The 27,999-nt window shown below is 34.0% G+C and overlaps 1 protein-coding gene and 1 long non-coding RNA gene across 2 annotated transcripts in view; both read left to right on the top strand.

The window, feature by feature from the left end:
* Positions 1–10,818, top strand: part of LOC116142174 — a 66,666-nt gene extending 55,848 nt beyond the window's left edge. Inside the window, exons 2-3 of the long non-coding RNA XR_004129962.1 lie at positions 10,482–10,586; positions 10,695–10,818. This is a non-coding gene — a long non-coding RNA (uncharacterized LOC116142174). The remainder of the gene's footprint in view (positions 1–10,481; positions 10,587–10,694) is intronic.
* Positions 10,819–21,241: 10,423 nt separating this feature from the next.
* LOC116142116 (pentatricopeptide repeat-containing protein At1g62680, mitochondrial-like) lies at positions 21,242–22,000 on the top strand. Its single transcript, XM_031427563.1, has 3 exons — positions 21,242–21,409; positions 21,561–21,569; positions 21,662–22,000. Exons 1-3 carry the CDS (start codon positions 21,242–21,244, stop codon positions 21,998–22,000), a joined length of 516 nt encoding a protein of 171 aa, XP_031283423.1.
* The last annotated feature ends 5,999 nt before the right edge of the window (positions 22,001–27,999 follow it).

Raw genomic sequence — 27,999 nt, 5'->3', positions numbered from 1 at the left:
ACAGTCTCTAGCTAACTGGCAGAAAAATACTGTCTAAAACCCAAACAAAGTGCATGGGAAAGAGAAGGGACGAGCACAGAACTTAGATGAAGAAAACGAAGTAGAAGAAGCAAAACCCAATTTGAGGAGCATCCAAATGACCAGCACATCAAAGACTCCACCACTAGAAGAGCCAAAGTATACACTGACGAGTGTACTGCATTTTTATTAAACCTTAACTTTAGGGCACGTAGAGATTCTCTTGCACTTCAGAGAGAGATTGCTTTTTATTCCTTTTTAACGTTGGACAGGCAAATATAAAGAGATAATTCTGATGGTTTTAAATTTTAGTTCAGGCAACTTCTGAAGATCTGAAAAAATTCTTTAGCGATGTTGGTAGGGTTGAATCTGTTCTAATTCTGCAGGACAAGTTCACCGGAAAGTCAAGGGTATGACTTTTTTTTTCTCTCATTCATTATTTTTCAATGTTCTTTGTGCTTTATGCTTCAAATGAAAAAGGGGAAGCTAACCACTGGATCTTCCATGTGCACATCAGTCTTACAGTCAAATCCTCATTTAACATTGCCTGACCTTTAAACTTCAATATATGTATGCATAATGTGGACTGTACCACAGAGATTAGCCCTAAGAAACTAATTTTAATGCTTCAGGGAGATAGAAACTACTAATTGCAGTCCATTGTCTTTGATCAAATTTCTCAAAGGTGCTCACTGAAACTTCAATTTGATTTCTTCCTTTCATGCAGTCAATAAATCATTTAGTTCTTACGCTTTTGGTTTTAAGATGAATGTCCTTTCCAAAGACGATTATGCAATCTCAAATAAAACTGCAGAAGCATTGAATTCCATAATTATGGTAAAATTGCTTAATTTTCTAACTATAAAGAGTCTAACTGTCTAAGAGCATATTTTTTCATTTTGCTAGCAAGTGATATGCTTAGGAGACTTAACCATAGTCCCATATAGATTTACCCATATTTTAGCCTTCCTTTAAACTGTAGTGCATCTGTATGGGACCGTTGCATATAATTTATAATATCCTCTGATCGATTTTTGAAGGGCCTAGCATATGTGGATTTTGCCGATGATGCCCACCTTGCTGTAGCTGTAGGAAAGAACAAAAAATGTTTCTTAGGAAGAAAATAAGCATCCCAAGATCAAATCCGAAGCAAAAGAGAAACGATTCGGCTGGTCATAGGGCCTTTGGAGAACATGGTAGGCTAAGTGGAATTATGTTTTATCTTTGTTATTACCTGTGTGTATTTGTTTCTGTGCAGTGTAGTGCAGTCTATAGAAGTTTGCATGTTTGTGTTTCCCACTTGTACATTTTATTTTCTTACTATTTTGGGTTAAATGGCAGCGCAATGTAGTAATTAGACTTTCAGGGGGTCTAGAGTGCCACACTGTGCTGCTAATAAACATAGTGATAGCATTCAGCTGAAGGGGAGGAGGACATTTGCAATGCCAAGGAACATCAGACCACTTGGTGTCCCCTTGACAAATCCAAAAGCCAAGGAAGTGGATAATGAGGAGCCGAAGTCAAATAATGAGTTTAGAGAAATGTTCCTTAAGAAGTGAGGTTTGTTTCTGGGGTTACATGTTACATGTTAACTAGAATAGCACAGTAATTGACAAACTTCTCTTTCTTGTAAAAAACTTGAGGTTTTGCCTTAATATGTTTATGTAAACACAGTTATGAAAAAAGATACCTGTTTGAGGATGAAAAATATATGTGCTATTGAGATCAATCTATATCAATACCCTTCTTGTAAATTTTCTTTCAGATATGTCAAAGTTTATACCCATTTTATTCAAAAGGGTAAAGTTCTAATATGTTTCCTGTGGAACATATATTTCATCCAATTTGTGATGAGGATAGCCTCAATACCTCACCCCAACATTCAGAGAAATTTTAGCAATTAGATGGCGATCAAATTCCTTTTTATGTGACAAATGGACAATGGTATAGGATCCAACAAGATCATGAAAACTATTATGGGTTGGTGGTCTATTCTTGGTCTAAATTAACATTGAATACTCACAGTGTAGTTGTTAGTTTCTTAGCTTTTCTATACCTATTGATTCAATTCTAGTGGAGAATCCATTTTACTATTTATCATAGATGAAAATCCTAATGCAGAAAGATGGACCAATAGAGCACTATTGAGTTTGTGTACTAAAACAACAATGGCCTTGCATCTCATGCTTTTGGAAAATGTGAAAAAATGTCTTTGGTCTGGAAAATGTCTAAGGAAGAATATGAAGAATATCATCTGTATGCTCGCCCGATTAAAATTTAAGCACACATATATTCATTTTTATTATCTGTTTTGAATGAATATACATATCTCATATGATTATGTTTGTTTCACTTAGACTCTTCATGATTCGATTGGATGCTTTCATAAAATTTCTCGTAGAATCAAGAATGAGGTTTTCGCTTTGTACATGTTAGATCATGAATTAGTACCATTCTTCAAAAAAGATCTAATTGTTTCACTTTCTATTTTCGGAATGGAATATTTACATAATCCCCATGAATAGGGTTAAACATTGTTCCATGGTATTTGTATGATATTCCTTCTTAATTTTTAGCGAGTACTTAAGAGGGTTTAAGTGATCTATGAATTATGTTTCATTTTTCATTTCTTTTATGTGCTAAGTCACTAAGTGGGAGATTCACTTCGACAACCATTATTAACTTGTTCCCCCATGGGCTCTTTCCAATGTCGCCTCTTGGAATCAGCTTGTCTTCTAACTTCACGCCCATGAGTCTCATATTTGGAATTTTCTAACCCTTTTCGCATATTTGGAAGGGGTATTTATACAAGTTTACACCAAAGGAAGTAGAGAGAAATATGGGATTGCCATCAGACTTGGAAAGTAATTTCGTGATTTTAGTGATTGCGTGCTGGGATCACGCGGATATTCATTTGTTCTTATCCCTCCCAAGATGTTCGAGATAAGGCTTATCCCTTAGTCTGTCGAACAACTGTATTGAATGGTTGTGACGAGGTTATGTTGAGTTACACTTCAAGATTCCATGACCTTGAGATCACATTGATCTACTGATTTTCGGGCTACCGAGACTTTCTAGCTTACGACAAAAATCACACACAACAGATATTAAAGTAGAGGTCATGATTTGAATCTCTCATGTATTACATGTTGCTATATTTGGGTTGGTCGTCCTGCTATAAAATTTATGGTTCATAGGATTAAGATGGAAAATTTAATCAATAAACAACAAACGAATGTTAAATAAATATATAATGATCCATCAACTACCATTGAATAAGAGAAATTAATTCAAAGAATTAGCATGTCAAAATATTGAGAGAAAAGTTCAAGATTCTATCTCATATTTCATTAATTCTCTCGCAGAATATGATGCGTTGAAAAATTAGAATAGAAAAGTCTTATAGCTATAATTTTTTTCTCTCTTCTAATTGATTCCATCTATNCAATTGTTACGTACTGCCTTTTGGATTTGTTGATATATTCTTTTCCTAAAAAACAAAGTTATTCAGGACATATGCCACAACTGGTTGCGTTATGAGAGGGAATACAGGACACTTGAAGATTTTGACCACGCTGCACAAAAGGTACACATTCCTGCTGTAGTTTTAATTTATTTGTTTTAAGTGCCAATTAATCACGTATTTCTTTTTTCAGCCTAATGTGTATGATGCATTTGCATTGCTATTGAGAATTAGTATGTATAGATTTATTAAAAGAAAAAATTGAAGTGTTTAACTAATGATATTTTAGCTGGTTGCAATGTTCACCTTATCTAGTAACCATATGTGTTTGACTACAATGTGCCACATTAGCAGTTGTCTTTGACGACCTCAAATGATGTGCTTGTAAATGAGTTGTGTTTATGTGCCTCTGTACATATTATGAACTCTCTCTTGTTAGAGCTTAAATACTACTGGTGGATCATTGCCTATCTGTTTAAATTTTTAGTTTAAGTGATAACTTAATGGAGTATTGTAGCAAGGTGGTCCACATAGTCTTGTGTTTAAATCTCTCTATGAGATTTGGGCCAGTTTGGTTTGTGATTCAAAAATAATTTTGAAAAACCAAGTTACAATTAAAAATTTTAAGTTTTATCTCTGTATTTTAAATATTTGAAAATATATTTTTTATTTCAAATCTCTTTATGAGATTTGGGCCAGTTTGGTTTGTGATTCAAAAATAATTTTGAAAAACCAAGTTACAATTAAAAATTTTAAGTTTTACCTCCGTATTTAAATATTTGAAAATATATATATTTTTTATTTTAAATCTCTTTATGAGATTTGGGCCAGTTTGGTTTGTGATTAAAAAATAATTTTGAAAAACTAAGTTACAAATAAAAATTTAAAAAGTTTTATGTCAATATTTTAAATATTTGAAAATATTTTTGGTATTCAAAATTTGTTTTTGAAGNAAAGTGTGAAGTTATATATGATTGATGTGGCCGATAATGGTTTGAGGTCGATTTTAAGGGTTTCTTTTGTAGAAAAACAGTTGGAAGTTTGTTCAAAGGAAGGGGATAACGAGGAAGTAAGCGGAGATTTGCCTCGTTTTAATTTGAACTATGAGGCCATTTATTTGTTAGTTGAAAAATCAAGAGTAGACGGTGAATTGGGTGGTGAAGAGGACATTGTAGAAGAGGTTGGTGATATGGGACAAAATGAAAATGTTGAGGAGGAGGACCCCATAGATGCCCATAGATGTAGAGATTCCTTTAAATACAGATCATGCAGAAGGCGTAGATTGTGAGGTTCCTTTAAATACAGATCATGCAGAAGGCGTAGATTGTGAGGAAGAGAACACTATGGTCATTTATGCAGGTTCAGAGGGGGCAATTGGAGGTAGTAGTGAATCAGCTCATGTTTTTTACGGATGGATCGGAGTTGCGCATAGGGTATTTATTTGACAACAAAGAGGAAGTGGTGAGGAAGCCAAAACTTATTGCCGTGAGAGGTAATTTTGAGTTCATCCCCAAAAAGTCAAATTCATTGGCTGTGACGGCTGCATGTCATGACCGAAACTGCAAGTGACGGGTTTATTATAGAAGGTTGGCAGAGTAGGAAAAATTTATTCTTAGCACAGATACCCGTGAGCACACTTGTGGTTTGAGACATATTTTAGGTGAGCATTGATAAGCGTCCGCTGATGTTATTGGACAATTTGTCACAAGTTGGTTCGTTGAAAGGAAAGGTCCATCTCTTAAAGACATTCAAGGACTTGTGCGCACAGAGTTGGGATATGTTGTTAGTTACTGGAAATGCTGGAAAGGGAGACAACATGCACAGGATTTTGTGAGGGGCACGCCGGAGCACGGGTACGCAGTATTAGAAGCGTACCGTTATATGCTTGAGTTGACAAACCAAGGTAGAAAGACGACTTTAAAGTGGGACAGTAATATGATGTTTAAATATTTTTTTGTTGCTTATGGTTTTGCTATAAGGGGTTTTGTAAACATGAGAAAGGTGTTGGCTATTGATGGTTGCTTTCTGATGGGAAAGTATGGAGGTACATTGTTGGTGGCCACTACACATGACAGCGAGAATCACACATATCTTGTTGCATGGTGTGTGGTTGACTCTGAGAATGACGAGTCGTGGACTTGGTTTTTTCAACAATTACGTACGATAGTGCCTGACAGTGACGAGTTGTGCATAATATCCGATAGGCATAACTCTATAAAGAAGGGGATTGCCACTATTTATCATCAAGTATATCACAAATTCTGTATGAGGCACCTTGGTGAGAACATAAAACAAAAGTTTAAGTGTGCTGGCCTCCTTCAAACATACTATATGGCAAAAAAAGCTTATCGGGTTGATGAGTTCGAGGAGCACTTCTAGCAAATCCGGATCAAGGATGATAGAGTTGCTAAGTATCTTGAGCATGATGTTGGTTTCGAGCGATGGAGTAGAGCTTACTTTCCTGGAAGAAGGTTTGACGACATGACCACGAATATAGCGGAGTCCATAAATTCGAAGTTGTTAACAGAAAGAGAGTTTCCAATAGTTGCACTTTTTGATGCAATCTAGAGGACATTGTCACGGTGGTTCCATGAGCGTCGTACGAAGTCAGATAATTTTACTACAACCTTTGTTCCGTCAGTTGAAAAATTATTGCGAGAATGTATGGAACTGTCAAATGCATTGTTTGCCTATCCTCTTAATGCTCAAGAGTTCACTATGCGCGGCTATGGTCCGGATGCCCTAGTTAACCTTGTTAGTAAAACTTGCAGTTGTAAAGTGCTTGACATTCAACGTTTACCTTGTCCTCATGCACTAGCAGCACTGAAACACCAACGGAANCTTTAGCGAAGTTGGTGGGGTTGAATCTGTTTGAATTCTGTAGGACAAGTTCACTGGAAAGTCAAAGGTATGACTCACTTTCTCTCACTCATTATTTGTCAATGTTCTTTGTGCTTTATGCTTCAAATGAAAAAGAGGAAGCTATCCACTAGACCTTCCATGTGCACATTAGTCTTATAGTCAAATCCATATTTAACATTGTCGGACCTTTAAACTTGAACATATGTATGCATAATGTGGATTGTACCATAGAAATTAGCCCTAAGAGACTAATTTTAATGAGACTGGGGGATCAGCATGGCTGATGCTTCAGGGAGATTGAAACTGGTAAATGTAGTGTATTCTCTTTGATCATATTTCTCGAGGGTGCTCATTGAAACTTCAATTTGATTTCTTCCTTTCATGCTGTCAATCAATTAAGATGAACGTCCTTTCTAAAAATGATTATGCACTCTCAAATAAACCTATAGCAGGGTTGAATTCCATAATTATGATAAAATTGCTTAATTTTCTAGGTATAAAGAGTCCAATTGGCTAAGAGCATATTTTTTTCATTTTGATAGCAAGTGATATGCTTAGGAGACCCAGCCATAGTCCTATACAGATTTACCCATATTCTAGCTTGCCTTTAACTATAGAGCATCTGTCTGGGACCGTTGCATACTAATTTATAATATCCTCTGATCGATTTTTGAAGGGCCTGGTATATGTGGATTTTGCCAATGCACACCTTGCTGCAGCTGTAGGAGAGAACAAAAAATGTTTCTTGGGAAGAAGATAAGCATTGCAAGATTAAATCCGAAGCAAAAGAGAAAGGATTCTGCTAGTCATGGGGCCTTTGGAGAACATGGTAGGCTAAGTGGAATTATGTTTTATCTTTGTTATTACTTGTGTGTGTGTGTTTGTGTCCAATGCAATCTATAGACATTTGTTATTACTTCTACATTTCATTTTCTTACTCCTCTGGGTTAAATGGCAGCGCAAAGTAGTAATCAGACTTTTAGGGAGTCTAAAGCGCCACACTTTGGTGCTAATAAACGTAGTGATAACATTCATTTGAAGGGGAGGAATACATTTGCAATGCCAAGGAACGTCAGACCACTTGGTGTCCCCTCAACAAATTCAAAAGCCGGGGAAGTGGAAGATGGGAAGCCGAAGTCACATAATGAGTTCAGAGAAATGATCCTTAAGAAGTGAGGTTTGTTCCTGAGGTTATATGTTACATGTTAACTAGAATAGCACAGTAATTGACAAACTTCTCTTTCTTATAAAAAACATAAGGTTTTACCTTAATATGTTTCTGTAAACACAATTATGACAAACGATACCTGTTTGAGGACCAAAATTATATATCAATACCCTTCTTGTAAATTTTCTTCTAGATATGTCATATTCATACCCATTTTATTCAAAAAGGGTAAAGTTCTAATATGTTTCCTGTGAAACACTTATTTCATCCAATTTGTGATGAGGATAACCTCAATACCTTACCCCAAGATTTAGAGAAATTTTAGTCAATTAGATGGCGATCAAGTTCCTTTTTATGTGACAAATGACCAATGGTATAGGATCAAACAAGATCATGAAAACTATTATGGGTTGGTGGTCTATTCTTGGTATAAAATAACATTGAATACTCACAGTGCAACTGTTAGGTTCTATGCTATTCTGTACCTATTGATTCTATTCTAGCGGAGAATCCATTTTACTATTTATCATAGATGAAAATCCTAATGCAGAAAGATGGACCACTAGAGCACTATTGAGTTTGTGTATTGAAACAGCAATGGCCTTGCATCTCATGATTGTGGAAAATGTGAAAAAATGTCTTTGGTCTGGAAAATGTCTGAGGAAGAATATGAAGAATATCATCAGTATGCTCGCCCGATTAAAATTTCCGCACAGATATATTCATTTTTATTGGCTATTTTGATTGAATATCCATATCTTATATGATTATGTTTGTTTCACTTAGATTCTTCATGATTCTATTGGATACTTTCATAAAATTTATCGTGGAATCGAGAATGGGGTTTTCGCTTTGTACATGTTAGATCATGATTTAGTACCAATCTTCAAAAAAGATCTAATTGTTTCACTTTCTATTTTCGGAATGGAATATTTACATAATCCCCATGAATGGAATTAAACGTTATTTCGTGGTATTTGTATGATATTTTTTCTTAATTTTAAGCGAGTACTTGAGAGGGTTTAAGTGATTTATGAATTATGTTTCATTTTTCATTTCTTTTATGTACCAAGTCACTAAGTGTGAGATTCCCCCTGGCGACCATTATTAACTTGTTCTCCCATGGGCTCTTTCCCATGTCGCCTCTTGGAATCAGCTTGTGTTCTAACTTCACGCCCATGAGTCTTATATTTGGACTTTGCTAACCCTTTTTTCATATTTGGAAGGGGTATTTATACAAGTTTACACCAAAGGAATTAGAGAGAAATCCGGGATTGCCATCAGACTTGGTAAGCGATTTCGTGATTTTAGTGATTGCGCGCTAGGATCGCGCAAATATTGATTCGTTCTTATCCCTCCCGAGATGTTTGAGATAAGGCTTATCCTTTAGTCTGTCGAACAATTGTATTGGATGGTAACGACGAGTAGAGATGGGCATTTGGGACGGGGCCCAAAAGCCCAGCCCCGAAACCCAGTCCTAGGAGGCCTGGTCCTAAAACGGGACCAGGCCTAAGGAGGAGGGCTAGACCCTCCATTGGGCCCTCCTCCTAGTCCCAGGCCCGGGCCCAAAACTTTTTTGATTTTTTCAATATAGTCCCCTACATAATTACATAAAACCCCCTGCTAATTTTAAAATAAACATAAATTACGAGGGTTAAAATAAAATTTTACAAAATTAATAAAAAAAAGAAAAAAGAAAAAAAGTTTTAATATTATATATATATTTTTTTAACCGTTTGCTAGCAACGGCCACATGCCCAACGGTTATAATATAAATTATAACCTTTCTTTTTTTTTCATCCCCCCTCTAAAACAACTATATTACAAATAACTCTAAAATCTTTCATTTTTTCCATGCCAATCAATCTCTCCACTCCAACTCTCCAATCAATTTCTCATTTAATTTATATTTATAATTTATTCATATTATTTATTTATATTATTTGATTTTTTTCTATTTTTCAATATCATCATAATTTCATATTATTATTTAATTTCTTTTCATTTTAATTATTTATTATTTTATCATAAATTTATAATGAAAAGAAATTAAATAATAATATGAAATTATGATGATATTGAAAAATAGAAAAAAATCAAATAATATAAATAAATAATATGAATAAATTATAAATATAAATTAAATGAGAAATTGATTGGAGAGTTGGAGTGAAGAGATTGATTGGCATATAATGACTTCCCCAAATGAGTTTTACGTTCCATCCACCGAAGAAATGGAAGGCTTTTAATCCATTTTCACCATTTCCTCTAGAGGAAGCAGCTGCAATTCCACAACCATATTCGGTCGGGACGAGGTGTAGCCAAAAACATGCGAGCTGCGAGTCAACGGGCACGGGCATAGCCCAACCCCCCGATCGTCAAAGAGGGTCATGTTCGATGTATGACGATACTTCACCAAATCAAAACGGCCAAAGACAAATGGGGAGGGGGAAGAATCGTGTGGGATATGTAATTTCTGTGGAACCATTATTGGCGCTGAGAAGGGGACTTTGACGATGCGACGACACGTGGAAAAAAAGCACCCCCAAATAATATAGTTGCCCGATGCATCTTCAAGCGGATCAGGTAGACAAATTCAAACTCAACTTAATTTTAATCCACNTCCAAGATGGCTTTTGCTAATTGCTAGATTGTTACCTTTGTTAATTGTTTTGTCATGGAATAGTGTCCTTTACTAAAAAATTTCTCATTCACCATTAGAGTTGCATGCATGGAAGATATCTTTATGGATCTGTGAATTTATAAAATTTGCATGTCATATTCAACTGGTACATTGTTGTTATATAATGGATGTTTTCAATATTTGTGTTTATAAACAATTAGCCTGATGTCTCTTTAGTGTACCGTCGAAATTGCAGGCCTTGTATGATTGGATGTATTATATATACTTGAATACTTAACTGTGAAGTTACATACTTTCAGCAGGCGTCAGATTACTTATCTCAAAAGATGAAGAATACAGATGGTTTGCTGCATTTGTACGCTTATTGGGCTCATTTGGAGCTAAATTTGGGAAAAGATCAAGCTGCAGCTGGTGGCTTTTGGGAGAGCCTGGTTTGGCCCATTCATCTCTTTCTCTTTCTTATCCTGTACAGTTCAATATGATTGATTTATGATTCATCTTTGTATTTTCTCCGTATAACTTGCTTTTTGTCTGTGCAGCGGGTCAATGTTGGAAGCCTGGCAAGGTTATATAGCTATGGAAATTGAATTGGGACATTTAAATGAAGCTAGGTCCATCTACAGGAGATGCTACAGTAAAAGATTTAGTGGGACAGGTTCAGAGGTATAATTCTTTTTACATTACTTGCTTTCAATTATTCTAGATTGATTTATGGACAGGATTTGAATTTGAAAGTTTTTAAACTGGTTTTTTCCTCCTAATTTTTTATTTTTTGAAAATTGTTGCTTTTAGTAATATACGATGCAGCTTTATTTAATTAATTGATATTTGTCATCTGCAATGCAAACATTTCTATCTTTATTCTCTTTTTGTTGCTGATTTGAAACCAGACAAATGGCTTAAGTCAAGGTTGTTGAAATGTTTTTTATCAAGGAGGGCAATTTATGGAGATCTTTTGAACTCTTAACATAGAATCATGCTCTGCCGCTGAGAATATTTTTAGAGAGTAGCCTTGCAATAGGTCAACCTATTACTCGGGCAGCAGAATCACAATGGTTTAATATGTCATTTTGAATAATTTTTCCAAATCATACGTAAATGATATATGACGGTATCTCTGGGGATCATGCTAGTTGAAAATCCATGACGTTTATTTTTTTAACTTCAAACTTTAGAGTTACTGATACTCTGATGAAATTGTGGCATATGTGAAGCAATCACATTTAAACCATAGGTTGCAGAGTAGTTTTTGAAACACAATAGGCTGATATCTTTTTCCACTTGCTTATTTTTTCCAATATGTTTTGAGGAAAAGTTTCTTAATTCAAGCTTTACTTTCCGAGTTTCATGTCAAAATATGCTATAGGCTAAATAAAACTTATTGATGTAAATAATTTATATGACCATCATAAAGTCATCTAAGTTTTCTCTTTTCTATGATCAATTTAGGGTTTAGTTTGTAAAGTTAACCTTGTTATTTTCATTATCTTGATTGACCTTACTATATTTAATCGGATTGTTTCCCAACTCTCTGCTCCCGCCGCTCCCATTCATATTATATGATCTCATTGATGATCTCACACATCATCTAATGTTACCGACATTCTTGTTCTGATTTTATGATATGAAAATATTGTTTTGGGTCCAAACTCTAGGGTGACTTTCTTCAATTGTTATGTACTGCCTTTTGGATTTGTTGATATATTCTTTCCTAAAAAACAGAGTTATTCGGACATATGCCACAAAGGTTGCGTTTTGAGAGAGAACAAGGGACACTTGAAGATTTTGACTACGCGCACAGAAGGTACACATTCCTGCTGCAGTTTTAATTTATTATTTTAAGTGCCAATTAATCACGTATTCTTTTTTCAGTCCAATGTGTATGATGCATTTGCATTGTTATGAGAATTAGTATGTATAGATTTATTAAAAAAAAATTGAAGTGTTTAACTAATGAATTTTAGCTGGTTGCGATGTCCACCTTATCTAGTAACAATATGTGTTTGACTAAAATGTGCCACTTAGCAGTTGTCTTTGATGACTCAAAAGATGTGCTTGTAAATGAGTGTGGTTATGTGCCTCTGTACATTTATGAACTCTTTGCTTCTCTCTTGTCAGAGCCTAAATACTACTGGTGGATCATGCCTATCTGTTTAAATTTTTAGTTTAAGTGATAACTTAATAAAGTATTGTAGCAAGGTGGTCCACACAGTCTTGTGTTTAAATCTTTATGAGATTTGGGCCAGTTTTGTTTGTGATTAAAAAATAATTTTCAAAAACTAAGGTACAATTAAAAGTTTTATCTCAATATTTTAAATACTTAAATATGTTTGATATTTAAAAATTGTTTTGAAGTTAAAAACTATATAAAGACTAAGAAATGATATTTTTCTTGTTTTCTAATTTTACACTAATTTTTAGGATTATATGCAAAAACATTGTTTTGAAAACATTTCAACTTATTTTAACAAAAACGTAGTTTCATAAAATTCTTTATGGTCCTTGTTTTCGAAAATAAAACACTATTTAAAATTTATATCAAATAGGCTCTTATTTAGATTTAAATTGTATTTTTTTTGTTTATATTATGGTTGTGATTGTGGGCGTTTAGCGACGAGATTATGTTAAATTTTAAGTATGTTGTTGTGGATGCGTAACTATCAATTTAAGCTTTTAAATCAAGTTGTTACGTAACATTTTTAAAGATGTCTGAATTAGATACATTTGCTTAGTATTTATTGAATGTATGCAATCCTTGCTATTTTAATTCAATGCGTAAAGATGCTTGTCTGGTCCCTTTCTCAGGTTATGCCCCGCTTGGAAGAGCTGCAATTATTTAGGTTACAGCAGGAAGCCAAATCTGTTCTTGAACTAATAGATCAGAAAGAGAAGTCACATAAGAAAAGTGTAATGGAAAGAGAAAAACAGATTCGAACTGACTGACGAACGGTCTTTAGCTAAGCGGCAGAAAATACGCCTAAAACCCAAACAAAAGTGCGGAAAGAAAAGGGACGAGCACAGAACTTAGCTAAAGAAAACGAAGTAGAAGCAAAACCCAAGTTTGAAGAGCATCCAATGACCAGCACATCAAAGACTCCACCAGTGGAAGAGCCAAAGGAGTATGTATGCATTTTATCAAACCTTAACTTCAGGGCAAGTAGAGATTCTCTCGCACTTCAGAGAGAGTTGCTTTATTCCTTTTTACGCGGACAAACAAATACAGAGAGATAATTTGATGTTTAAATTTTTTTTGCAACTTATGAAGATCTGAAAAAAATCCTTTAGCGAAGTTGGTGGGGTTGAATCTGTTTGAATTCTGTAGGACAAGTCCACTAGAAAGTCAAGGGTATGACTCTCTCCTCTCACTCATTATTTGTCAATGGTCTTTGTGTTTATGCTTCAAATGAAAAAGAGGAAGCATCCACTGACTTCCATGTGCACATTAGTCTTATAGTCAAATCATATTTAACATTGTCGGACCTTTAAACTTGAACATATGTATGCATAATTGGATTGTACCATAGAAATTAGCCCTAAGAGACTAATTTTAATGAGACTGGGGGATCAGCATGGTGTGCTTCAGGGAGATTGAAACTGGTAAATGTAGTGTATTCTCTTTGATCATATTCTCGAGGGTGCTCATTGAAACTTCAATTTGATTTCTTCCTTTCATGCTGTCAATCAATAAGATGAACGTCCTTTCTAAAAATGATATGCACTCTCAAATAAACCTATCGAGGGTTGAATTCCATAATTATGATAAATTGCTTAATTTTCTAGGTATAAAGAGTCCAATTGGTAAGAGCATATTTTTTTCATTTTGATAGCAAGTGATATGCTTAGGAGACCCCGCCATAGTCCTATACAGATTTACCCATATTCTAGCTTGCCTTTAACTATAGAGCATCTGTCTGGGACCGTTGCATACTAATTTATAATCCTCTGATCGATTTTTGAAGGGCTGGTATATGTGGATTTTGCCAATGCACAACCTTGCTGCAGCTGTAGGAGAGAACAAAAAATGTTTCTTGGGAAGAAGATAAGCATTGCAAGATTAAATCCGAAGCAAAGAGAAAGGATTCTGCTAGTCATGGGGCCTTTGGAGAACATGGTAGGCTAAGTGGAATTATGTTTTATCTTTGTTATTACTGTGTGTGTGTGTTTGTGTCCAATGCGATCTATAGACGTTTGTTATTACTTCTACATTTCATTTTCTTACTCCTCTGGTTTAATGGCAGCGCAAAGTAGTAATCAGACTTTTAGGGAGTCTAAAGCGCCACACTTTGGTGCTAATAAACGTAGTGATAACATTCATTTGAAGGGGAGGAATACATTGCATGCCAAGGAACGTCAGACCACTTGGTGTCCCCTCAACAAATTCAAAAGCCGGGGAAGTGGAAGATGGGAAGCCGAAGTCACATAATGAGTTCAGAGAAATGATCCTTAAGAAGTGAGGTTTGTTCCTGAGGTTATATGTTACATGTTAACTAGAATAGCCAGTAATTGACAAACTTCTCTTTCTTGTGAAAAACATAAGGTTTTCCTTAATTTGTTCTGTAAACACAATTATGACAAACGATAATTTGAGGACCAAAATTATATATCAATACCCTTCTTGTAAATTTTCTTTAGATATGTCATATTCATACCCATTTATTCAAAAAGGGTAAAGTTCTAATATGTTTCCTGTGAAACACTTATTTCATCCAATTTGGATGAGGATAACCTCAATACCTTACCCCAAGATTTAGAGAAATTTTAGTCAATTAGATGGCGATCAAGTTCCTTTTTATGTGACAAATGACCAATGGTATAGGATCCAACAGATCATGAAAACTATTATGGGTTGGTGGTCTATTTGGTTTAATAACATTGAATACTCACAGTGCAACTGTTAGGTTCTATGCTTTTCTGTACTATTGATTCTATTCTAGCGGAGAATCCATTTACTATTTTTCATAGATGAAAATCCTAATGCAGAAAGATGGACCACTAGAGCACTATTGGTTTGTGTATTGAAAAGCAATGGCCTTGCATCTCATGATTGTGGAAAATGTGAAAAAATGTCTTGGTCTGGAAAATGTCTGAGGAAGAATATGAAGAATATTATCAGTATGCTCGCCCGATTAAAATTTCCGCACAGATATATTCATTTTATTGGCTATTTTGATTGAATATCCATATCTTATATGATTATGTTTGTTTCACTTAGATTCTTCATGATTCTATTGGATACTTTCATAAAATTTATCGGGGAATCGAGAATGGGGTTTTCGCTTTGTACATGTAGATCATGATTTAGTACCAATCTTCAAAAAAGATCTAATTGTTTCACTTTCTATTTTCGGAATGGAATATTTACATAATCCCCATGAATGGAATTAAACGTTATTTCGTGGTTTTGTTGATATTTTTCTTAATTTTAAGGAGTACTTGAGAGGGTTTAAGTGATTTATGATTATGTTTCATTTTTCATTTCTTTTATGTACCAAGTCACTAAGTGTGAGATTCCCCCTGGCGACCATATTAACTTGTTCTCCCATGGGCTCTTTCCCATGTCGCCTCTTGGAATCAGCTTGTGTTCTAACTTCACGCCATGAGTCTTATATTTGGACTTTGCTAACCCTTTTCATATTTGGAAGGGGTATTTATACAAGTTTACACCAAAGGAATTAGAGAGAAATCCGGGATTGCCATCAGACTTGGTAAGCGATTTCGTGATTTTAGTGATTGCGCCTAGGATCGCGCAAATATTGATTCGTTCTTATCCCTCCCGAGATGTTTGAGATAGGCTTATCCTTTAGTCTGTCGAACAATTGTATTGGATGGTAACGACGAGTAGAGATGGGCCTTTGGGACGGGGCCCAAAAGCCCAGCCCCGAAACCCAGTCCTAGGAGGCCTGGTCCTAAAACGGGACCAGGCTAAGGAGGAGGGCTAGACCCTCCATTGGGCCTCTCCTTAGTCCCAGGCCCGGGCCCAAAACTTTTTGATTTTTTCATATAGTCCCCTACATAATTACATAAAACCCCTGCTAATTTTAAAATAAACATAAATTACGAGGGTTAAAATAAAATTTACAAATTAATAAAAAAAAGAAAAAAGAAAAAAAGTTTTAATATATATATATATTTTTTTAACCGTTTGCTAGCAACGGCCACATGCCCAACGGTTATAATATAAATTATAACCTTTCTTTTTTTTCATCCCCCCTCTTAAACAAACTATATTACAAATAACTCTAAAATCTTTCATTCCGCCATCAATCTCTCCACTCCAACTCTCCAATCAAATTCTCATTTAATTTATATTATAATTTATTCAATATTATTTATATTATTGATTTTTTTTTTTTTTCTATTTTATATCATCATAATTTCATATTATTATTTAATTTCTTTCATTTTATTATTTATTATTTATCATAAATATAATGAAGAATAAATAATAATATGAAATTATGATGATATTGAAAAATAGAAAAAAATCAAATAATATAAATAAATAATATGAATAAATTATAAATAAATTAAATGAGAAATTGATTGGAGAGTTGGAGTGAAGAGATTGATTGGCATATAATGACTTCCCCAAATGAGTTTTACGTTCCATCCACCGAAGAAATGGAAGGCTTTTAACCATTTTCACCATTTCCTCTAGAGGAAGCAGCTGCAATTCCACAACCCATTTCGGTCGGGACGAGGTGGTAGCCAAAAACATGCGAGCTGCGAGTCAACGGGCACGGCATAGCCCAACCCCCGATCGTCAAGAGGGTCATGTTCGATGTATGACGATACTTCACCAAATCAAAAGCCAAAGACAAATGGGGAGGGGGAAGAATCGTGTGGGATATGTAATTTCTGTGGAACCATTATTGGCGCTGAGAAGGGGACTTTGAAGATGCGACGACACGGGGAAAAAAGCACCCCCAAATATAGTTGCCCGATGCATCTTCAAGGGATCAGGTAGACAAATTCAAACTCAACTTAATTTTAATCCACAATCCTCACTCGTCTCAACATGACAATACAATGCACATGTTGCACGAGAGGAAATAACAAGATATATAGTTGCTACGGACTCTCCCATTTGTTTATCTGAAAATCCTTTTTTTATTCATATGGTTAAAACTACATTTTGTCCAGTATATACTACAAGTAAAAGAAATATACTAAAACTTTATAACAAAATAAATAATAAACTTAAAAACAAATTTCAAAATTTTAGGAATATATCTATTGCACTTACATCAGACATATGGGCTTGTAGATCAAAAACTGATTTTTTAACTGTCATAGTACATTTCGTAGATCATAATTGGGGTTTACAACAAAAAATGATAGGTTTTAAACCATTTTATGAAAAACATAGTGCTGAAACTATTTATTTTACAATTCTTGCAGTTAGCCAAGAATATTTATTAACTGATAGAGTTGTAGCGTTAACGCTTGATAATGCAGCTGTTAACACCGCGACAATCTCTTTATTTGAAAAGAGATTGGATCCGCGTGGTGAAGGCAAATTTTTTCACTAGAGATATGATTGCCACATCATCAATTTTATAGTTAAAGTAGGTTTAGATGCTATACATTCGAAGATGGAGAGGGTGTGCAGAGCTATCGAATTTATCGTCGGTGGTAGCAATAAAAGATGACAAGAGTACGTCAAATATTGTAAGCAAGAGGACCCACCGGTTCGACCTTTGAAGTTATGTATAGACATGCCTATCCGTTGGAACTCTACCTACTTGATATTGGAAAAAGCTTTGCCAACTGCGAAACAAATTACAGATTTCGTCAACCGGAAGAACCGTCCAGAGGAAGTTGTTAGCTATGATGATTGGGCGGTTTGTGAACCTTTTTATTAATTTCTTCAATTTTTTTATGATGCTACTAATACATTAAGTGATATTTATTATCCAACTACTAATTTAGTGTTAGATATTTTATTTCAAATTGCTAAAACTTTTGCTCAATATAGATATAATAACATTTTAAGTGAAATTGTTTTAAATATGGAAGAAAAATATAAGAGATATTGGTTAGATATACCATTCTTATATGGATTAGGCCTTGTTTTAGATCCTAGGTTTAAATTATATGTTGTTAACTGTATAATTACTGAGATAGGCCAGCATTTAGGACATGATTATACGTCTTATTTGACTAACTTTAAACAAAAATTGGATAGCTTTTTTCTTTATATGAGAACATGTACAATGGAAGTGGAAGTGGAAGCGGAACGTTCAGGAGAGAGGATCCGGACCTTAATGTAGCCCTCCGTCAAGGATCGAGCAAGTGGACGTATGTGGAACATGGCGGAAGTAGCAGCTCCAGCTCATACATACATGGACCCAATGAGCTGAATCACTATCTACAAGTGGATCTGTCTTTTATGATGATGAAGGAGCAACATGATATGGATATTCTTCAGTGGTGGAATCAACATGAAAGTTGATTCCCCATTGTAGCCCAAATGGCATGTAGCATTTTATTTGTGCCGGTTTCTACAATTGCATCCGAGTCAATATTTTCAACGAGTGGTCGAATTGTTGAAGACAGAAAATGTTCTTTAACCGATGAGATGATTGAAGTGATAACATGTTTACGAGATTTAACTCATGCAGAAAGAAGACTACAACAGCACCTTAAAGATCCCGAACTACTCGAACTCTTTAAGAATACTGATTTGAATGATGTAAATATTGATGACGGTGAAAATGAATAATTTAATTAAAAAAATTATTTAATTGTTTATTTGTGAAGCGTGAATGTGTGAAACGTGAATTTATGTTAAAAATTAAAATTAACTATTAATTAATTTATTATTTTTTAAAATTAATTATATTTTTAGAAACTTACTAATCTATCCTTGAAAAATACTAAAAACCCCTTACAAAATTTCGTTTTGCCCCCAAAATATAAAAAAAGATCAGGGGAAAAAAAATTGTCTAGGCCCATAGGACCAGTCCTGGGCCCATAGGACCGGTGCGGGTCCTCATTCCCAGGCTCGGACCTGCTTGGGACTGGTCCCTGCCCACCTCTAGTGATGAGGTTATGTTGAGTCGGACTTCAAGATTCCATGACCTTGAGATCAAGTTGATCTAGTGATTTTCGGGCTACCAAGACTTTCGAGCTTATGACAAAAATCACACACAACAGGATTTCTTGTGGTCTTTCTTACTTTTAATATAAGTAATCAGTTTATGCATGTTTAAAGTTAAGTAATCAGTTTATGCATTTTTAAAGTTAAATGTTTTGCACTTAAATAATATTTTTATAAAGGAGATTAAATTAATAGTAATAATTTTGATTACACATTATTGAAGTTATAAAAGTAGTTATGTTCTTGGTTGACGTAAAAAAATTTTAATCAATAAGCAAACATTGATTATAAATGTTTAACATTAAAATTCATTGATTCCCTTAAAATTAACTTGGCTTCTATGAGTATCGTGGTTAAACATTATTAAAATTATCTCATAAAATTTGTGGTTCATAGGATTGACTTAAAAACAAAGAGGAGAAGATGGAAAATTTAATCAATAAAAAATAAACGAATGTTAAGTAAATACATAATGATCCATCCACTACCATTGAATAAGAGAAATTAATTGAAAAAATTAGCATGTCAAAACATTGAGAGAAAAGTTCAAGATTCTGTCTCATATTTCATTAATTCTCTCGCAGAATATGATACGTTGAAAAACTAGAATAGAAAAAGTCTTATAGCTATAAATTTTTTCTCTTTTCTAATTGATTCCATCTATTATTGGAAGTATAGTCTCTAATGAACTTCAAATCTGACTTTGCTGTCTCATGGTGCACCTCTAATAATGTTTCTAATAAACAACATAAAAACTGATTTTATAAATGAAGAAGTTTTAACTAGAAAGGGATATGGACCTAATGTTGTTTGCTACAATACTTTAATCAGATGGTGTTGCAAGAATAAAGAAGTCAACGAAGTTCTTAATCTTTATGAAGAGAAGATTTTAGAAGGAATTAGGCCTAATGCGATTATAAATGACAATTTGTTAACTTGCATTTTCATTTATAGACTTTGCAAGAATGGATGTGTTTCGGAAGAAGTGGAAACGTTTCATACTTTAGTAAATAATATCGATTTTGGTATATTTAAAAGTTTGAAGAACAAATAGAATTTTTTTTTTTTTTTTATATATCATTGTAAATTAAATACAAAGTTCAATAGCATGATTTATTTAAATCTTATAATTTTATTAAAAAAAAGGTAAAATTGAATACTTATATAAATTGGTTTGTTTGATCAACTGGATAGTTTTGGATTTAGTTGAAAACCACCTCAAACCGAAAAACACCTGAACGTGGATTTACATTTTTAACCTTCAATTTTCGAAATCATAAAGGTGGTTTGAATAGGAAAGATCAATACTTGACATAAGTTTGAAATTTTGAAAACCTTAAAGGCTGTTTGTGGAATTTGTCAAAACATTTCTCTTTAATGCATTTGCCTTTTGCAGTGACCTTACTTGGGAAAAAACGACACACAAAAACACTCTTCAATTCATACATGGCTTTGAGATTCAGATCCCCATTTCATTCGTCTTCAATCTCTCAAAACCCATCCTCGAAATTTAATGTTTTATTTTTGTTAGCTCACTTACACAACCTCACATCTTCAAGCTCCAAAAATGAAGTTTTGTATTCTTTCAAAAAACTCGTTGAACGATCCTCACGTGCTAAATTCCTCGAAGAAAATTGTTGATCAGGTAGCTTTACTCTAAATGAAGCATTGTACTTTTTTTATTACATGATTAATTTGAAACACATTTCTCCAATTTCATCATTCACTACTTTGTTTAGCGCACTAGCTAAGAAGAAGCATTATTATGAAGTGATTTTGCTACATAAGCTGTTGAATTCAACTAGGTTGTCTCAAGATTAAATATCTTTGCATATTTTGATGAATTGCTTGTGTAATATTGAAAGGGTTTTGGATAGTTTTGTGATTTTTGGGGCGATTTTTAAGAAAGGTTTTAGCCCAAATGCTGTGACTTTTGATTGTTTGATTAAAGGTCTGTGTGTAGAGAGAAAGATTATGGAATCAATGGAATTGTTTAAGCAAATGGTTGTTGTTGGTTGTAGGCCTAATGAGATCACTTGCAGCACTTTGATTGGTGGATTGTGTAAAACAGGGAAATTAATTGTTGCCATTAAGTTTCTTGAAGAGATGGTTAATGGGAATAAAGAATTTGGTGTTATTTGTAGGCCAAATGTTGTTACTTATAACACTATAATTGATGGTCTTTGTAAGGTTGGATTGGTTAAGAAGGCCAGAAAACTATTGTTGGAATATATGATTCAGAGAGGTGTGGTTCCTCACATTTGTACTTACAACATTTTGATAAACGGTTATTGCTTGGCAGATAGAATTGGTGATGCAAGGGAGTTGTTTGATTCTATAACTAGAAAGGGGTATAGGCCTAATGTTGTTTGCTACAATACTTTAATCAATTGGCACTGCAAGAACAAAGAAGTCAGTGAAGCTCTTAGTCTTTATCGAGAGATGATTTCAGAAGGAATTAGGCCTGATGTGATTACATATAGCACCTTGTTAATTGGCTTTTTTCTTATAGCTAACGTGAAAGATGCACAAAATTTAGTTGGTGAAATGCAACTTAACGATGCTTTTCCTAATTCTTGGACATATAGCATTGTCATTGATGAGCTTTGCAAGAACGAATGTGTTTTGGAAGCATTGGAAATGTTTAATGCTCTAGTAAATAATACGATTGCAGTTAGCATTGAAGGTTTGAGTTCCCTCATTGATGGATTATGTAAAACAGTGAAATTCGAAACTGCTTAGGACCTATTTCAGAAGTTTTGTCTTCATGGAAACCTGGTGCTAGATGTTGTAACATATAGCATTTTGATCAATGGGCTGTGTAAAAATGGACAATTAGAAATGGCAAATGAGTTGTTGTCATATATGGAGGAAAAAGGTCGTGCTCCAGATGTAGTCACATTTACTACGCTTATGTTTGGTTTTCTCAAGAATAATGAGATAACAAAAGTTGTTAAACTCCTTCATAAAATGGTGGGGAGAAATGTGAAGCCGACTGAATGTACAATGTCCTTAGTCATGTAGTTACTGATGAAGGCCAAAAATTATAGTGATGTTTGAACGAGCTTCCTCAATTTCCGGTCCAAAAGTGAAATTGATGTTTACGTGATAAAACTTTAGCGAGTATTAAACTTTTTTTAGAGCAGAATTCTGAAAAAGTTCATCCAGCTGCCCAAATGCTCTATATTGGTTATGGTAAGCAGAAGGTTCAGTAAACACTTTTATCTGTTCGAATTTGATAGGGATGGTGATGGGGATGATTGAGAATGATAGCCCCCTCCTAAGGTATCTGATGAAAACATTAAGTTTTTTACAGCACTCTTGTATTACACTTGCAAGAATGTTTCCATAATCGATTGGTTCTTGTGACTTATTACTGTCTGCAATTTTATGCAGTTAATGAGTTGTATTTTAAAAGAAAACATTTGAAATGTTTATGTAAATTATATGTTCAACATTAGTCCCATTCTTGTAACTATTTCGAATTTGTTTTGATGGGTACCATTGTTTCCAAATTTTGAAGAAATAAAGGTCATAACAATTACATGTTATAGGAATAGGAAGCATTCATAACAAAAGTTCTTTATTAAGAGGTGGATGTTTGATGTTTATCACTTGATATGTGCTGATCATATCTTTAATGTATCACTTAACATTATGATCATTCAGTATCAGTTATTAGTTTTATATATAGATCATTTTCGTTTTACATATTAGAACAATTATTAGTTCATGGATCAGTTCATTTATCAGTTATTAGTTTTAATGTATCAGAAATGAACTAATAAAGTAAACAGTTAATAATAATAGTTTTATACTAGATACTAGACATTAAGAATGCATAATCGGAAATATTAATATATCTCTAGTTTATTAATATCAGTTTTAAGAAATAATTCAGATAATGTACCATAATTACAGAGACAATATTTTCAGAAAAGTTAAGTAAAGAAAAAATATTTTACAAATATTTATTCTTGAGTATTTTAGGTCACACAGATCGTGTTGGTAGTGATTTTCGCTCGAGGTTGGGTCCACACAGCAGCTTCATTTCATGCATGCCATGTAATGATGTATACTGCACATGAGGTTACCACCCATAGAGGTGTGGGTCGTGCCTTGTCTAAAAATTCAAATCCATGTGCCGTGGCCGTGTCGTGCCAAGGCCCACATAGTTTGTGCCCTGTCGTGCCGGCCCACAAAATTTGAAGGCCCATGGCACGCCCGTTAATATGTGCCATGCTTTGGGCATGCCATGCCGGCCCCATGTGCTTTGTAAAATATTTAATTTAAATATTATAATAATGGTAATTTTGTTTTTATTAATTATTATTTAAAATATTTTATATGTTAATTTAGTGACATTTTGTATTTTATTAATTAAAATATTATCATTATGAAATATAATAAATATAGACACTGAATATTAATTGAATTTCACACTTTTTATTACTTAAAGTTATAATTATAAATTACAAATACACTTAGAAATTAGGAATTAGAATTATTATAATCTTCATTTTCATTAATTTCTAAATTCTTAAACTTCAAATATATCTTCAACAACACGATTTTGAAGCTTGAAATCTGCGCCACCCAATCTTTCATACATAATGGCTTCAACACTTTTAAAAATAACTATTAATTTTATTAATTTATTATTATTTTTTTTTTGTGCATGCTGTGTGGCCCAGGCTTTTTTAAGGCCGTGCACGGCCCAAATATTTTCTGTCGGGCTTGCGTGCTTTTTTTCGTGCGTGCTTATCGGCTGCTTTTTGTGTCGTGCGTGGGTGACACGACCCACCGCGGCTCTAATCACCCATAGACTTTTATATGCATATTTCCATCTGATTTATAATATGCATTATTTTTTTTCAAAAAAGGATTGGTAATAAAGAGTTTTCTTTCAGAGAAAATATGAAATACTATAATAAAATGAATATTATCATAAAAGAAAAATCTATTACCTTTTGTCTTGTTTCTATTTTTGTTATTATATATTTAGTTTATGGTATCAATCATTTATCAATATAGTTTAATGTATCATAAATGAACTAATAAGTAAACAGTTAATAATAATAGTTCAGTACCATATATTAACATTAAAAATAAAGATCAGGAGAAATGTATATTATCTCTAGTTTATTAATATCAGTTTATAAGAAATAATCAAATAATTGTACCATAATCACATAGACATTATTTTCAAAAATATAGAAAAGAAAAAATGTTTTACAAAATCATCTATTCAGTGAGTATTTTTGGGTCATCACAGGATCGTGCTAAACAGATTTTCATTTGAGGTTGGTTCATGCGACATTTCATTTTGCATGTCAGCCGCATTGATGTAAACTCCTGAGGATTATCACCCATAGACTATATATGCATATTTCCTGATTTTATATGTACCATTTTGTTTTCAGAAAAAGGATTTGGTACTAAAGAGTTTTCTTTCAAAAGAAAATATGAAATACTATAAAAAATGAATAATTATAACATAAAGAAACAATTTATTACCTTTTGTCTTTTTCTATTTTTGTTATTATATTTGTCAAGAAAAAATAAGTCCTAATTAATATATTTTTTTAATAATTAGACAATTTTGGTTTACTACCCTGTCACCTTGAGGTTTGGAAACTAACAATTCTACCGCTAATGGAGTTTTGTTCCAATTAATGATGGTGCAATTTTTAATAGACGGTTACCTTTTTTACATCCGAGAAATACAACAATACCAAAAATTTGCCTTCTTTTCAAAATGGATACTATGAAGATAATTTTCCTGATAAATTTAAGATCTAATTTAGTTTATTTTCTTATTTATTTTACTTGTTTTCTCTATTTTTTTTTTCCTTATGTTATGCCAAGGAAAATAGGACTAACTAATTTTATGTAACCCACAGAGGTACTAGCTTTACTTATGCCTATACCCTTAGTTAATTTTGTTAAAGTTACTTGAACAAGTATGAAGAAAATGCCTTAAAATTTATTAGGGTAAATGTCTTTTCACTCATAATTAGTTGAAAAAGTGGGAGTGAAAAGAGATAGAATTTCATGGAGAATGCATAAAATGAGGGCATTATGGTAATGACTAAGGGACTATGAGAATTTCATAGAAAGTGAAAGGGTAAAATGGAACAATAAATAAATTGGTTATATCAAGAGTTGAAGAATGAAACCCGCCATTTCTTCTCCTCCATTCACCCACTTACCACCCAAGTTCTCTCAAATTTCTTCAATCATTTTTAAGGAATTCAGATCTTGTTATTTTGTGGAATTTCAATCCAAGCATCCTTAGTAAGATCTTGCACTAAGATAAGATTTAATTTTAAAGTGTTGTTCTATGATTTGTGTTCATAGGAGTTAGAGAAAAGGAGTTTGTCAAGGAAGACCTAAAGTGTTGGATTGCTCACTCTAAGGTAAGTAAATCCAACCCTATTATGATTGGAATAATATTGTGTAGAAATTTTTTTATGCATGTATGTGCTTATATGAAAATTTTTGATGGAATGTGTTTGAATGTAGAATTTAACATGAAAGTAGTGTTTGTGTACTTGATGTTTGAAGAGTTGGATGAATTATGGAAGAATTGGAGTAGAATTTATGGAGTGTGAATCCTGGACAGGTTTGACGTTAATCTTGGTGTGTTTATCCAATTTTGGTGGCTTAGAAGAGAGGTAGAAGTGTAGACCAAATTGAGTTGATGTGGCATATAAATTGTTTGATGAAATGTCAAAGAGAAGTGCATGTAGGATATATTATTTGTTATCTTGGATGAGTTTGTAGATGGTAGAAATGACATGTGTTCATTCCATATTGCATATTGCATCCAAACATGTGAATTTAGAAAGAATATAAACATGAGCCTCACATGCTACATACTCATAAAGCATTAAAAGCATATTGAACTTAAGTAAGACAATAGAAAGAAATAGAAATATTAAAGAAGTTCAAATCTGAAATTTATTTAAAGAATGTAAAAAGATAAAAAGAGAAGGTTGTTGCGATGGGAACCCTGAGTGACATAGCCCGCATGCACCTCCTTTAGTGACGCCTCAAAATCAGAAAGAAGAATTGTACAGTCCGTTAGGTGCATGTGGATGAGGACTGTATCCCAGAATTAAGAACACTCACACGCAGGGTTCCAAATCCATGCCTCAACCGGTGATGCAAGAAAGAAATAAAAGAAAGAAAGAATGAAAGAAGAATAGAAAAAGGAAAAAAGAAGAAGAAAGAAAGACAGAAAAGAAAGAAACAAAAAAGAAAACAGAGAAAAGAAAAAAGAAGAAGAAAATGCACATCCTATGCATTTGTGCATTTGCATCATACCTATGCATGATACCATGCCTACTATCATGAGTAGTGAGAAATAAGAATAGAGAAAGAACAGAGAAGTGTGATGTAAGGAAAGAAATTCAGAATGTGAACTAGGAGAGAGAGAGTAGCATAGCGGTTTCACTTACTGAGCAATTAGTGCTCACCCCGTTGTTTTCAATGTTTTGCTAGTAGTAGGATGCTGGTCGCTTGGCACTCAGAAGCGGAAGGGTTTGGCAACACTTCGAGTGATCGTTTGTGACTTTATTATATTATATAAGATTTGTATATAAGAAAATTGTTTGGGCCCATTATTTTATACTCATCTATGTATATTTCTTATATATATTTAGTGAGTTTTACTGTTTTTAGAGTATACTAGCTAGAGAAAGAGTATTAACATTTTTGGTATTACAACAAAGGTTTTGGGATTTGACAGTGCTCTCTCCGCCCATTGAATTCCTAGTCGACTTTTTAGTTATTTCTTTCCTTACTTTAGTAGATGAGTTATTGAGTTGACTAAAAGTGTTGGTGTTATGTAGATGAGACGTAGAACTCGAGAGGCAGTAAAAGGCAATGAGTAGGGTGAACCTTCCAACCCTCAGAATCACTCCCCTTGTCCTGATGAAGCGAGACTCATGTTATACAAAAGTCTTAGTAGAACTCGGGGTTGTACCGGGAGAGATTAAGACCCAGTTTTGTACCGACCCCAAGGAGGGAAGAGAAGCCGTGTACCCCGGTGGTGTAGAATCGTATTGAACCATATATGGGTTGCCTAATCAACATCAGCCTCAGATTCGGGTACGACGACCCAATAGTGGCAGACGTGGTTTAGATCTGGAGCGTACGACACACTTTTCCCTATGACAGACCGGAGAAGATTCAGTATGCAAGCTTCCTTTTAGGGGTGATGCCCTATATGGTGGGAATTGATGAGGATACTCACGATATGCCTCGATGACTTGGGAGATTTCAGAAGATTGTTTGAGGCAGAATATAAACAGTTAATCGAGTTCATGAAAAGGTTCAGGAGTTTATCATTTGCAAGGGGTAGTTCAGTGAAAGAATATTCGGTGAAATTTAATTCCCTGGCAAGGTTTGCGCCAGGTGTAGTGAGTACCAATATGAGAGAGATAAGTTCGTGCATGGGCTGAAACCAGAAATAGCGAGATGTGATGGTCGGTGCCACCCCCTAGACATAGTAAGCTTTGAACGAGCCTTACGGCAGAAATATTGTGAATAAGCTAACCCCCAACTCTATCAGTGTACCCCTAGGTTCCACCTTCTGCTCCATAGGAGATAGACTGATGCCCCCACTAATAGAGGTGAGAAATAAGAAAAGATTTCACCAAAGAACATGAGGGATTGGCAGAATAAAAGGCCGAGAACTGTTAAGTTCCCAGTGCCAGAAGTGTGGAAGAAATCAT

This window comes from Pistacia vera, unplaced genomic scaffold (genome assembly GCF_008641045.1).
Source record: "Pistacia vera cultivar Batoury unplaced genomic scaffold, PisVer_v2 Contig405, whole genome shotgun sequence".
NCBI classification, from domain to species: domain Eukaryota; kingdom Viridiplantae; phylum Streptophyta; class Magnoliopsida; order Sapindales; family Anacardiaceae; genus Pistacia; species Pistacia vera.
The sequence above is the reverse complement of the archived record's forward strand: the minus strand, read 5'-3'. Positions and strand labels throughout refer to the sequence as shown.